Source organism: Salmo trutta, chromosome 32 (assembly GCF_901001165.1).
Source record: "Salmo trutta chromosome 32, fSalTru1.1, whole genome shotgun sequence".
Classification (NCBI taxonomy): domain Eukaryota; kingdom Metazoa; phylum Chordata; class Actinopteri; order Salmoniformes; family Salmonidae; genus Salmo; species Salmo trutta.
Window position 1 is genome coordinate 8,957,190 of NC_042988.1, and position 15,365 is coordinate 8,972,554.

At 44.6% G+C, this 15,365-nt stretch overlaps 1 protein-coding gene across 1 annotated transcript in view; it reads right to left on the reverse strand.

Annotated features, from left to right (window-relative positions):
• Nucleotides 1-15,365, reverse strand: part of LOC115170990 (neurabin-2-like) — a 70,569-nt gene that overhangs the window by 52,208 nt on the left and 2,996 nt on the right. Inside the window, exon 2 of the mRNA XM_029727417.1 lies at nt 13,636-15,162. Coding sequence (XP_029583277.1) covers nt 13,636-15,099 — 1,464 coding nt within the window. The 5' untranslated portion in view covers nt 15,100-15,162. The remainder of the gene's footprint in view (nt 1-13,635; nt 15,163-15,365) is intronic.

The following is a 15,365-nucleotide window of genomic DNA, read 5'->3' on the forward strand; positions in this document are numbered from 1 at the left end:
AGAGCAAACATGCCAGATGGCAACACAAAATGTCTGTTGTGGGGAAATGATAATATGTCATGTGAGGTTGTTTTCAAAACCGAAAATACCACAGTGTGGAATCAAAGACTTAAAAGCTACGTTGAAATTCTGAGGTGTATTTGGTGTGAACTGGCACAATGAGACTCACGTCATAGCCTATTTCCTGTTGAGGATTTGGGAGAAAGAAAGAAAGGGAGAGACAGGTTTTTTATTAATCCTTCTCTCCAGGGAGAGGGGAATGGCAGACTGAGGCAAGGGAGGGAAAGAGAGGGAGGTCTGCTGTGCTGCTCAGGCATGCCATTGGTATTGTTCTCCTTCCTCTCTTTAATATGATACACCCAGTTTCTCCAAACTCACTGACACAAAATGCACACAGATCACCATTTGAACTCCATCACACAGTCCAACCATAGACATCTAGACAATAGATTTAGACCACAAGTGTCAAACTCAAGGCCCGCGGGCCGGATCTGGCCAGTGACACATTACTATCTGGCCCGCGCAATGATTTAGGTTGTCAATTTATTTTTGGCTTCCATACCGCCCGCGTTGCACTGCACTACAAGTCACAGCAAGCACTGCCAACGCCAAACAGCAGTGCATTGCCACACACACACACACACACACACACCTTTCTTTCTAGACCACACACACACACACACACACGAGCCAGCCAGTGCACTGTATTATACTGACCAAATCTTCTACCAGACCGAAATGTTTAAAGGTGTTGTGGCTAAATGTCCATGCCAAGTTTCGGTTCCAACGGGTCGTTGCCGTAGCCTACAGAAAATGTAATCTTGGTTGTCAGAAACATACTGATACAACAGTAGCTAAGATGGGGAGAAGTCTGTCCACAATAAAGTGCTGCTCTACCTTCTTAACAGCACTATCAACAAGGCAGGTCCTACAGGCCCTAGTTTTGTCACACCTGGGCTACTGCTCAGTCATGTGGTCAGGAGCCACAAAAAATGACTTAGGAAACATGCAATTGGTTCAGAACAGGGCAGCACAGCTGGCACTTGGATGTACACAGAGAGCTAATATTAATAATATGCATGTCAATCTCTCCTGGCTCAAAGTGGAGGAGAGATTGACTTCATCACTACTTGTAGTTATGAGAGGTATTGACATGATGACTGCACCGAGCTGTCGGTTTGAACTACTGGCGCACACCCATGCATACCCCACAATACATGCCATAAGATAGCGCCGGAGAAGAAGGCAGACGTTTTACATGCCTCCAGCCGATTGTGTTTTTTTTCTTTGTTTATTTGCGTTGTTTGTAACTTGTTTTTTTACTTATTTTGTACATAATGTTGCCGCTACCGTTTCTTATGACCGAAAATAACTTCTAGACATCAGGACTGCGATTACTCACCACGGACTAGCAGAATCCCTTTTTTCCTATCATGACTCTGACGAGCCCGACACGAAGGATATACTGCTTCCTCAGAAACAGGCCCCGATCCCCGTGATCTGCGTGAAGAGGAGGAGGAGAAAGAGGGGGCGAAGGTCGGGCTGCCTTCTGAGAATTCGTAGGCGATCGAATAAACCCCCACTTCCCTCCATTCTGCTAGCAAATGTGCAATCTTTGGACAATAAAATCGACAAGTTATGTGGAAGATTAAACTACCAACGGGACATTAAAAACTGTAACATCTTATGCTTCACGGAGTCGTGGCAGAATGACGGCAATATCAACATACAGCTGGCTGGTTATACGATGTACCGGCAGGATAGAACAGCGGTATCTGGTAAGACAAGGGGCAGCGGTCTATGTATTTTTGTAAACAGCTGGTGCACGATATCTAAGGAAGTCTCAAGCTATTGCTCGCCTGAGGTATAGTATCTCATGATAAGGTGTAGACCACACTACCTACCGAGGGAATTTTCATCTGTATTCTTTATAGCAGTTTACATACCATCACAGTCTGAGGATGGCACTAAGACAGCATTGAATGAGCTGTATTCCGCCATAAGCAAACAAGAAAACGCTAACCCATTAATGTCCCCTAGAAGCCGGTGACATTAATGCAGGGAAACTTAAGCAGACCACCATGGTCCCTGTGCCCAAGAACACTAAGGTAACCTGCCTAAATGACTACCGACCTGTAGCACTCATGTCTGTAGCCATGAAGTGCTTTGAAAGGCTGGTCATGGCTCACATCAACACCGTCATCCCAGAAACCCTAGACCCACTCCAATTTGCATACCGCCCGAACAGATCCACAGACGATGCAATCTCTATTGCACTCCACACTGCCCTTTCCCACCCGAACAAAAGGAACACCTATCTGAGAATGCTATTCATTGACTACAGCTCAGCATTCAACACTTCAGTGCCCTCAAAGCTCATCAATAAGCTAAGGACCCTGGGACTGAGCACCTCCCTCTGCAACTAGATCCTGGACTTCCTGGCGGGTCACCACCAGGTGGCAAGGGTAGGTAACAACACATCGGCAACGCTGATCCTCAACACAGGGGCCCCTCAGGGGTGCGTGCTCAGTCCCCTCCTGTACTCCCTGTTCACTCGGACTGCACGGCCAGGCACGACTCCAACACCATCATTCAATTTGCAGATGACATCAGTGGTAGGCCTGATCACCGACAACGACGAGACAGCCTATAGGGAGGTGGTCAAAGACTTGGCCGTGTGGTGCCAGGACAACAACCTCACTCTCTCAACATGATCAAGACAAAGGAGATGATTGTGGACTACAGGAAAAGAAGGACCGAGCACGCCCCCATTCCCTTCGATGGGACTGTAGTCGAGCAGGTTGAAAGCTTCAAGTTCCTTGGTGTCCACATCACTAACAAACTAATATGGACCAAGCACACCAAGACATCCGGGAAGAGGACACAACAAAACCTATTCCCCCTCAGGAGACTGAAAAGATTTGGCATGGGTCCTCAGATCCTCAAAAGGTTCTACAGCTGCACCATCGAGAGCATCCTGACTGGTTGCATCACTGCCAGGTATGGCAACTGCTCGGCCTCCGACCGCAAGGCACTTACAGAGGGTACTGCGAACGGCCCAGTACATCACTGGGGCCAAGATTCCTGCCATCCAGGACCTCAATACCAGGCGGTGTCAGAGGAAGGCTCTAAAAATTGTCAAAGACTCCGGCCAACCTAGTCATAGAGTGTTCTCTCTGCTACTGCATGGCAAGCGGTACCGGAGCCCCAAGTCTAGGTCCAAGAGGCTTCTCAACAGCTTCTACCCCCAAGCCATAAGACTCCTGGACATCTAGTCAAATGGCTACCCAGGGTGCCCCCCTATTCTACATCAAGTAACTCATACAAGCAGTAAAACTAGATTTAAAAAAACACATTAAAAACACATTATGGAACAGCGGGGACTGTGAAGTAACACAAACACTTGCATACACATATGCATACGCACTACACACACACACACACACACACACACACACACACACACACACACACACACACGGATTTTGTACTGTAGATATGTGGTAGTGGTGGAGTATGGGCCTGAGGGCACACAGTGTGTTGTGAAATCTGTGAATGTATTGTAATGTTCTTTTAAATTGTATAAACTGCCTTAATTTTGCTGGACCCCAAAAAGAGTAGCTGCTGCCTTACCAATGTGGTTCCATAATAAATACCAATAAGATAAAGGATTCACACGCGGGTATAAATTACTACTAAAGGACAATAGGACACAAGCAAGTATAAATAAGTTATCTACTTTATGAAATAACAGCCTGATGAGACGCTGGCATCTGTGAATTCAACGTCAATTGCGCTGCTTCGTGTGTCCCGTTTACCTCGTGCAGTGGAGGGAAAGTGTACAGACACATGTCACAGTCATAGCTAGGGTACTAAAATGTTGCAGTCTGGCTTCCGTTTTTAAAGCTTGACAATGAATAACCCCCCCCAAAAAAAAAAAACCTGCAACAAAACACCATGCAAAGGAGAAACATGTAGGCCTATTACAGAAACATATGAGCAGTAGCCTAGACTGGCTACTTATGATTGCAAAGGGTTGGAAACCTTCTGGTAAATTTACGGAATGTTTCCGGAAATTTTCCATGGGAAGTTAAGCCCGGGAATTTTGCTTAAATTCATCAAAAAAGTTAGCTTATAACAGTGAACCTTTTTTTGTGGGATACACAAGGCAATTCTAGGTATTGTGGCATATTTTGGTTAAACTATCCCCAATTCAATGGAATTGCAACCCTCTGCATGCACATTGCATTCTTTCATCACACTCTTCCATATCACATGTACAGCTGATTCACAAGATCTTGCACACTAATGAGGTGCTATTGAGCCCACGCTAGTACACTGTCTGAGCCAAGGACTACATGCTTTCTGCTAAGTTTTGACTACAATACTGGGTGGGGTGAATATATTTTATATGACATATATGATTTTTCTGTGAACTAGTAAATAGTAGCCTACAGCAAAGCGTGTTTAAATCATTTCTAACTTGTTTACAATTTCTGCTAGTTAGTTTTTGCTACATGTGGGTTTTAGCTTAAAACTTCTTCGGGATCGGTGTCCAGTCCACGGGACGGTTGAGCTAACGTAGGCTAATGCGATTAGCATGTGGTTGTAAGTAACAAGAAAATTTCCCAGGACATAAACATATCTGATATTGGCAGGAAACTTAAATTCTTGTTAATCTAACTGCATGTCCAATTTACAGTAGCTATTACAGTGAAAGAATACCATGCTATTGTTTGAGGAGAGTGCACAGTTTTGAACATGAAAAGTTATTAATAAACAAATTAGGCACATTTGGGCAGTCTTGATACAAAATTTAACAGAAATGTAACGGTTCATTGGATCAGTCTAAAACGTTGCACGTACACTGCTGCCATCTAGTGCCCAAAATCAAAATTGCAGCTGGGCTGGAATAATACATTATGGCCTTTCTCTTGCATTTCAAAGATGGTTAAAAAAAAATACAAAAGAAAGTTTTTTTTCTCTTTGTATTATCTTTTACCAGATCTATTGTGTTATATTCTCCTACATTCCTTTCACATTTCCACAAACTTCAAAGTGTTTCCTTTCAAATGGTACCAAGAATGGTACCAAGGCAGTTAGTTAGATTTGGGTATGACATTTTAGGGGTATGACATTTTAAGCCTGCTAACTGAGGAGTGTTTATTCACCTGTTTCCATACATGTTTGATTTTAAAATATTTATCTTACAAAGGAGTTGTTTAAATGTTACAAAAGCTGCATTTTTGTTATTTGGAGTACTTTTGGATTAGGGTGGCAGCATATGATGCACATCTGCAAGCATAGCGGCAATTGCTGGACAAATATTATTTCTCTCAAAATTTGTTTTAATATGTAAAAAATGCTATATACAGCATCCTGAGTGGACATTTAGACTGTAGCCTAGGCTATGCGTGGATTTGGAACTTTGAATAGCCTTCTATATGTCACAAATACAGAACTTCAGTACATTGGTCCTGTCTGGTGACTGGTCTTATAGGCTACTAACTAGCTTAACCCAAACAATGAGTCATGAGAGTGTCACGCTTTTGACATTCGTATACAAATGACATTATCAGTGTCATTATCAGGTGGTGACGAGGGGGCAGGAACTGGAGATGTTAAAACTTCCTGTCTACTGACATTATTGACCTCCTCCGCCTCAGGCAACATTGTAACCAAGGCTGCCCGTTTAAGACTATAAAAAGCACTGTCATGGAATGCAGAAACTTTGATAACAATCGAAACGTGAACAGAAAGGCTGCTGACTGCAGAGCAGTCTGTATCGGAAAGATAAGGGCCTCTGCATAACGGGGAGAGAAACAGAAGAAAAGATCCACGGTATGGTGGCGTTACTCTCTCGTCTATGGTACAGTACGTCTACCTAACCTAAGTGGCTTCCAGACCTGCCCCCCCCCCCTCCTCCCGCAGCGCCACCCTAGCATTCTGACACAGGGAGATGTCTTTAAATAACCCCGCACGGCAGTACAGAGGCTCTAAGAACCAAGCAGTGGATTATGGGTACGTTCAGAGCAGTAGACTTCTATTTATAACCACTAGGGCATTCCGCTAATCTGTTTCAATACTTAGACTGTGGCACTGTACAAGGCCTGTGCAAGACAATGGACCAGGGTATGGTACTATATACTGCTTATACCCCAATGCTATGGATAGATGTTGATGAGAAGGTAATTTGTTCAAATAAGTCATTTCCTTTGGAATGCATAAGCTAGATCTACCCACCGAGGCGACTTAGATGATGCATCAAAAACACTATTGTTTACTTACGCAATTATGGTAGCTGGTGGTTAGTTGGACACGTATAAACTACCAGATGCATTGAAGGATGTCAGCTTGTAATACTACGGATGGCAGGCAGTTGTTATTCAATGTGAGGAAGGTGAAACATTGACCTGTTACAAGACAGTGTCTGCAGGTTCAGATCCCAGGTCAGAGACACAAGCCCAGCTGGCTCTGGTGATGGCAGACTCATCAAGGCGCTACCTCAGCAGTGAGCCAGGTGTCCACACACTGAAACGTCATCTCTCTCCCTCCCACCCTTCCTCTCAAAATTGGGCTATATCCTTCTCTGAGACATGCCCCACCTAGGGCTGTTACGGTGACCGGATTACCGCCACACCAGCAGTCACGAGTCATTATGACAGTCAATTTCCACGTGACCATTTAGTCACGGTAACTAGGCTTCTCCAAGCTCTGATGCTGCTGATGGTCATTAGTAGCCTACAAAACTCAGTAACTGCCTGGTACTCAGCACTCTAATTGTCCCTCTGACATCAATGCAAATGTAATCGAAAATCTAATCAAACACTTCCTGAGAGCCCATGAGCCTGCTCAACATTTCTTCAGGCTATGCAATTGCGTGAGAAAAAAAGAGTGATGGCCTCTATTAAAAAGAGGAGGCTCCCATCAGCTTTCTATACGCTAGGCCTAAATTATTTCTCAACTTTTTTAATATTAAGCACGTTTCTTCTCAGGAGTGTAGCCTAACTGACTGGCATGAAAAGGAACCACGGGAAAAGCGTCCTCCATTCGCTATTTAAATGCATAGATGACATGTATTTTTTTCCCTCTGCCCCTGTTCCGACAGGTTTCACACATATATTATTTAGTATATGTTAAGACAAGAGTAAATCAAGAATAGTCTGATAGGCTAATATTGTCACCCATCACTTGTGAATTATATATTATCACTTGTGAATGATGCACAGCTTGTGTGCAGTAAGGCAAGAAACATTTTTAACACAACTTTTTCAAATCATTGTCGCACACCTAATGTAGCCTAGCCCATAGACCTATATGTTTTGATTAGGTTTGTATCACAACTAAAGTGGCCAAATAACTTCATCAAATTAAGTACATTAAATCAGCTTTACAACGGGTTTAGAGCCTAACTGGCATACATACGCAGCATGTGTTTATGAAGTTTGGGGAAGATAATTTTCACCATAAAAACGCACTTTTATAATGAAAGCATTACATGCATAATCACATTTCTGGTCACTTTGAGAATGGTGTTTTCTCGCTAATGGAAAATTTGCGCTTATAGCCTACTGCCATGTTCGCATTGCTGCGCTTATAATGTGAAGAAATAGCCTAATAGTTTCTCTAAATTTTAAGCTAAACGTTCTGATCTGTTATGTCAGTCTCATTGCTTAAAGTTTTTTTTATGCTAGTGGTTGTATTGATTTGGGATCTATCCCATCCTACAACTGTACCAGACTATGTTTGGAATACTTCTTTCTCGCACAGAATAGGTCAACTTTTGTACTATGAGGGATAGTAGATTGACATAGGCTAGTGCTTTTGCTGTTCGTTAGGCCTACTCATCTTGTTGGCTGACAAAAAGTACATTTCGACAGTTCTTCCAATATCCACCTCAGAATAGGATAAGGATGCGCGCAGTTGCGTCCCCAATTACAATTATAATTATTATATTCAGCCCAAAGGCAAAACGGCCACTGGCCGGAAAAGGCCTGGATTTTTTTAGGGAGCATTACGGCCACAGTAAGGGGATGCTGCCGGGAAATTTGAGGTATTATTAAGTGCTTGTCAAATTGTGAATGAGAGACTGATGACGTGTGTACAGCCTGTGCAAAAAAAACAAAGCAGAGTTCATGCAACTTTTTTCAAATCATCATTAGTGTCGCATCATGCAGCCTTAGAATGTATTAAGAATCAAAACATATAGCCCAACATTTTTATCACAACTAAAGTTACATAAATAACTCTAAATTAAGCATATAGGACTACCTGTTTCTTTATTAACTGCTCAACACAGAATAGCTGCTTTTGCGCTATTTATTCAGCTATGGTCAATTGTATTTTCATACTATAAAATAATATCACGGAATTCCAAGCAAATCTTGTCTGCTAAATGAACTAGTGTAGCCCACAGCCATATGGCACAGCCAGATCAGGGACTAACATAAGGACAACTCAGACTAAGCTATTCTGTTCATCTGAAATAGACTACATTTTCTACATATTATGTTTTAGACCTGTCTAAAATAAATAATAGATGTATTGTGATGGTGTAGGCTATATTACATGGATGTACTAGATTTTTTTAAATGTAATGTTCCAAAGGACTACGTCAGTGGCTTGTAGGCTATGCATGATACGCAGGAGATGCTAAATGTGTTCATGTTAATTAACCGTCAATTACTGTGAGAATGGCAGTTATTTGCTTGACAATCACCGGCTAATTCAATTTCATGATCACCACAGCCCTAGCCCCACCCAGCCCTACTTCCCCCTAAACTGCCCCCACACTCCCAGCCCTCCTTCCCTCTCTATGGCTTCCTCCCTTTGAGATGATAAGAGGGGCCGCCCAAGTCTGTCTGGGATCAGGAAAAACTTAACAGGGTCACTCTCTCACAATCACACAAGGGTGGACAGATACAAACTCTCGCATCACATACAAATACTCAACCACACTTGAGTGGGCATACACACAACGAACATGTGTGGGACCAACTCACAGAGCTGTCAGCAAATTATTTTACAAGGTAAGTTGACTGAGAACACATTTTCATTTACAGCAAAGACCTGGGGAATAGTTACAGGGGAGAGGAGGGGGGATGAATGTGCCAATTTGAAGCTGGGGATGATTAGGTGGCCATGATGCGATGAGGGTCAGATTGGGAATTTAGCCAAGACACCTGGGTTAACACCCCTACTCTTAGGATAAGTGCCATGGGATCTTTAGTGAGCACAGAGAGTCAAGACGCCGTTTAACGTCCCCTTTGAAAGAAGGCACCCTACACAGGGCAATGTCCCCAATAACTGCCCTGGGGCATTGGAATATTTATTTGGCCCTACGGAAAGAGTGCCTCCTACTGGCCCTCCAACAGCAGCATCTGTCTCTCATCCAGGGACTGACCAGGACCAACCCTGCTAAGCTTCAGAGGCAAGCCAGCAGTGGGATGCAGGGTGGTATGACATAGGGGACTGAAGGAATGTACTGCCAGCCAGCTGACACAGACAGACAGACAGACAGACAGACAGACAGACAGACAGACAGACAGACAGACAGACAGACAGACAGACAGACAGACAGAAAGAAAGAGTGCAGGGTCTAGCTTGCTCTAAATGCAGAGATTATGTTTATTCTCAGCTCTCCACCATGGAAAGTAAAACATTTGTCTGATAAGAGTGACAGCATCCCTGCTTTGAAGAAAGAGATGGAGAATGTATTATGCTTTCATGTCATTTTTCGGTGCTTTCACTGTCATTGAGGTATGAATGCCATATTAGTCTGAAAAATCTAATGAATCAATCACTGAGAAGAAAAAGCAAAGGCAGGATTGAACAGGTTAATGGCTTTGAGTGTAACAAAAGAAGCACTACAGTTTCCCTTGGAGATTTCAGGGACTGAAAAGCCAATTTCAGTCATTGGAGCACAACAGCAGAGCTGAACTGGTCCTTCTCTGGAAACCCTAAAGCACTAAGCCTTTGGTCTGCCAGATCACCAGCTTATAGTAGCTACCCCTTTTACACAAGGCTCCTGTCCTTAAACTGTCACATCTTATCCATGTGTCTTCATATAACGATAGAAAAGTACCTTTCACAGAGGCCTTAAGGTAGCAATTCCTGTATTACCTGAACTGAACAAAATATGATTCAGAATAGCAAGTCACAGACATGGAACGTGTAAGTTAGTGTAAAAAAGTGAAGGCAAGCTCAAGACTCAAGTGTCCTAACCTATAATTCTTACAAATACCCCCAAAATGCCTTATGACCCTCACCTCAACTTCTTAACACTATATAGCACAAACATGGACTCTTCCACTACAGACTACTACCCTATGGTTTGCACAATGCCACACATATAATTATGAGGCCTATCACGGCTCTCTCTCTCTCTCTCTTTAGACTAAAGGTCCTCCTACACCAGGCATTCATCCACCAGATTAAAATAATCTTGACTTTACTTGAAGTAATTTCAGCACATTTCTTTCTCTGTTGTACTGTTATTATTATTATAATTATGAAAAGCTGGTGAATTACCGCAGGCCTCCATGACCCAGTCCGGGAGGCGCCCTGTATAAACCAATATACATACACAATTACACATACACACATATATATATATATATATATATATATATATGTGTGTATGTGTAATTGTGTATGTATATATATATATATATAATTGTGTATGTAAAGTATCCAGGACTTTATTTTTTGTAAATTGCCTCAAAGAAAAGCTTTGACAATGATTTCTATGATCATTCAGCAAGTTTCTCCAATCAGCATCCAGCCCAATATCATTGTGAATAGGCCTGGAATAAGTTATTTCAAAGAGATACCCCGCTGAAAACAAATGGTAATTAAATGTATCAATGATGGCATTTTTTTCATAATGAGGCCAATGTCTGAATTTAATTTGTTATAATGCACTACTTTTGACCAGGTCAGTGCACTATCTAGGGAATACAGTGCAATTTGGGATGCAGCCCTCCTGTGACCCAGAAACTCTGGAGCTGACTGACTGGACAATGTACCTGCCTGTTCTGTCCTTATCTCTGCAAAGAGGACAACACGGGTGATTCACCAAGTCATCCCCACGGCCTGCTGAATGCCTACCTGACATTCATTCTCTTCACCGAGTGCCCTCACCTTGGCTAAGAGAGGGAGTCAGTCAGTCACGGTACGGGGATATGCGTAAGTATCAGGCACTACTGCAGACAAAAGAAGACACTCATATACAGCACAGTTTACCAACAATGGAAGCTGACTGCAGAATGAACTCCCAGTTGCAGTGAATGTACCATGGTTAAGCCACACCCTTGGATGAGTTAATAAAGCCATAACATTATAACAGGGTCGATAGGTCAGAAAGGTCAAATAAGACGCTGAACTGTCATCTCCAGTTCTTGCACAGGTCCGATCAAGCCAGTGCAACAGCAATGGCTATGCAGAGATAGTTCTAGTAGATTTAACAGCTTCACACCTTCCACTCTACGCCATGGTGGACTAGCCTAAATGATCGCTTCTATCCTCCGCCACTGAGGAATAAAGGGACATTGCTTGCTGTGACAGCAAAGTCATGGCTTGCCACTACACATTTCACAAGTGGCTGCGCTTAAGGGTGGCCCACTGCGAAGCAGTCAATGCTTCACAAGGATTACAAGGCTATGCAGCCAATCTATTGTGCCCCATCACAATCACGAAATCTCAGACACTCACTGACTGAGAAGAGGTGAAGATATATTTTATAGGCAAAAATTGCTACTGAAAATCCATCTCACATAGTTACAGTGATACGGTGGCTGTCCGGTTGGTTAGCATGCTGTGCATGGTGGGGAGATGAAATCCTTGCTGGTGGCATTTAATGGCAAGTCACCAAGGGACAGGAGAGAAAGGCCACTGGCATATTCATCTGACATTTCATAATGACAATATACAGAAGCCTAGAGCTAATATCTACCTACCTACATCATTTCACATTTTATGTAAACTATGTACTTGTGGTTCAGGCTGAAGCCCCTGAGAACACCCAGCCTATACCTGGCTGGAAATGACATATCACTGGAGCAGAAGTCAGCTTTAGGAATTAAAAAATCCGTTTTCTACGCCTCAGCTTTTTTGAGGTCCCTTGATCCAACATATAGATCTTAGAGGAAATAAGCTGTTGAAGGGGGATTTCTACATTGGATTTCACCACAATAATTATTGCTGGTGCAAGCTGAAACGATTAACCTGACTGGCGTCAAGGCAGGAGGAACAAGTCTATCTTGCTGTCAGGACTAATGAGAAGGCCCTCGGTGTCAAGCAAATGAATGAATGCTGACCAAGCCAAAAAGAGATTTCACAAGTTGTCAGTCACTTAGTCATACATAGAGCAGCTCACATAGTAGTGCTAAATGTGTTCTGCAGTAAACACACGCTGTACTGGATACAGCTGCTGTGTTGAAACAGCTAAACCAATAAGTTGGCCTGATATCCAGAAGTCAAAACCAGGGCTATTAGCTTCTATCTCTGAAGCACTCTGTAGAAGAGTTGGGAAGTATACCATACCGGGGTATATGTACCATACCGGGGTATATGGTTATACCGGCAGTGCACACAATTGAATGATTTTTTTTTTTTAAATAAATGCTAAAAAAAAACTGGCAAATTCACACTAGCTAAATGCTAGCAAGCGCAAGAGAACATTAAACTAATTGCAAGGATAAAGACACCACAGGTCATGAAGTTGTACAATTATCTGAAAAAGGTTGCACGCACATAATAAATATTAGACAGCAGGGATCTTGATCCAGGAGTGGATTGATTGTCTCTGCTGTAACCAAGAAACTTGATCTTGCAAGCTAGCTACTTATCTAGAAAGTTAGCAAACCAAAGGCATAGCTGGAGCCCTGAGCTGGAGAGAATGTATTTGGCACATCTTAGATAGGTAAACTTACATGGCAAACACTAGTAGAGAATTTCAAATGTAACTTGATCACCTTTCTTGCACCTCTCTTAAATAGTTAACCAAATAGTTACCCGGACTATCTGCATTAACTATTTTGACTGATCACATACACTGCTGCTACTGTTTATTATATGCCACTTTATTCCTAGTTATATGTACATATCTACCTCAATTACCTTGTACCCCTGCACATCGACTCGGTACTGGTACCCCATGTATATAGACAATTTATTGTTGATCATTGCGTCTGCATTGTTGGAAAGGGCCCCTAAGGAAGCATTTCACTGTTAGTACACACCTGTTGTTTACAAAGCATGTGACTAATAACATTTGACTTGAAGGTGGAAGGAAGTGTGTGGATGCTGATCTTTGCACAGGCTTTCACAAGATGTTTTCACCAATACAGGAAATGCAAGTCATTCAAATGTGTCAGTGTAGAGACGTAGGCCAACGTAAACTGTGTGGCAGTGTCAACCAACTACCATTATAACTTCTACACAAATGAGTCATAGAGCTTTGTCTTCTGAATACTATTGTAAAACAAATAATAAAACTAAGTACTATGCCTAAGGGTCGAAATAATAGTCTACCACCAGATAGCTTCTGATCTCCACTACAGACCAGTATTAACGTCTCTTCCCTTATCTCTTGATAAACTGTTCCTCATTTCTGCCCACCTGAACCAGACTCACCTTTATTGGTCCAGTGCTAAAGCAGATCTTCCTGTTCTCCGGCGGTGCTTCCTCCTCAGCAGGCAGTCCTGGGATCTCAGAGCAGCTCGACTCTGGCTCGTAGGGCTCATCTTCCTCCTCCTCATCTTCATCCAGCTGGCTGCCGCCGGAGTCCTCTCCGATGCCGCTGTACGCGCTGATGTCCACCAGGTCGCCCTCCGAGTAATCATCCTTACGAGACTCCTCCTCCAGGCCATCCTCTTCCTGTCTCTCACATTGGGGACCCTCCCCTGGCTCCTCCCTGTGGCCCCTCTCTCCCTCCTGCCGCCCTGCCATGTCGCTGGGGCCCCCAGAGGCCTCTCCATTTTCCAGTGAGGCGTGGATCTCGGCCTGCACCAGCCGGCATCCTGCCTCGGGTGCGGAGGAGTCCACCTGGTCCCTGGGTAGTGGTTCCCTGCCAGGCTCGCCTCCGGTACTTGAGCCCCTGGCTTCCTTCCCTCTCTCCCTCTCAGGCTTGGCTTCAGTAGAAGCAGAAGAGGTCCTGTCCCCTGTTTGTTGACTTCCTGAGGAGCCGTTGTCGTTTCGGGGAGCTGCTCTGTTCCTGGGGCTTCTGGGGGAACCCTCCTGGTCCAAGGGTTGGCTGCTCCCATCCTCCTGACTGCCTGGGGGCAAGACTTGCACCTTCCTGGCGATGATTTTGGAGTTGAGGCATTCCGCTGTTTTTGCCGGAGTGGGGCTTTCTCCTCGGGAGGGCAACGGGGACGTGGAGGAGGGCCGGTGCAGGTTGTTCCTCAGGTCACCCTTCTCGAAGACGGCGCTTAGCTGGCTAACGGTGGGCGACACCGCCTCACCGGCTGCCCCTACCGTATCCAGGCAGTCCAGAGACTCAGTGCTGCCATTGAAGCGCACTACCACGTCCAGCCGGCTGTCCTGGACCGCGGACGAAACCGGACGCTCCTTCTTGAGCAGGATGCGGTTGGTGGCTGACTGCTTCTCCTGCAGCTGGCGCTGCTCGAAGATCTTCCTCGTCTCCTGCAGCTTGGAGTACCCTGCTGAGGCCCCTCGGGACCCGCCGACTTCGCCGCCCTTGGGGTCGAAGCGGTTGACGCGCTCGGAGACAGTGGCGCCCAGCTTGAGCAGGGCGCTGTGGTTCACGTCCTCATTGAGGCTGCTGGCCCTGGGCAGGGACAGCCGCACCGCCTGGTCATTGGCCTTGGACGGGTCATCCTCGTCGCCAGGCGACTGCATCTGCATGAACATGTTCTTGATGCGGTGGACATTGGAGCCGTACTGGCGGCGGCCCCTACCGGTAGGTCGTGGCGGCTTGCCGTCCTTGGCAGCATCGTCCCCATTGGCGGCATTATTCAGGGCGTCGTGGGCCTGCTTCAGAGCCTGGATGCCCGCCTCATAGGCGTTCCTGTGGGGGGACGGGCTCCGGAGGGTGGAGCTGGCACTGCCCGCCGATGGGGGTTCAGTCTTCATCATGGTTAATCAAACTGAGCCACTGAGACTTGGAAGTGACAGCATAGCTCCTCTGTCTTCCTCCCCCTGGATGAGAAAAACAAACAAAACCACTCAATTTCACCTGAGGGAGTTTGGTTGCCACATAAGGTAGACAGACACAAAAGCAATAACCGCATTGAGCGATAGTGGGGAAGAGAGAGCGGGTTAGTGAAAACGAAAGGAAGATAGATAGAGATCTTGCACACAAGAAAGAAAGGGAAGGATGGATAGAGGCTTGAAAAGGAGCA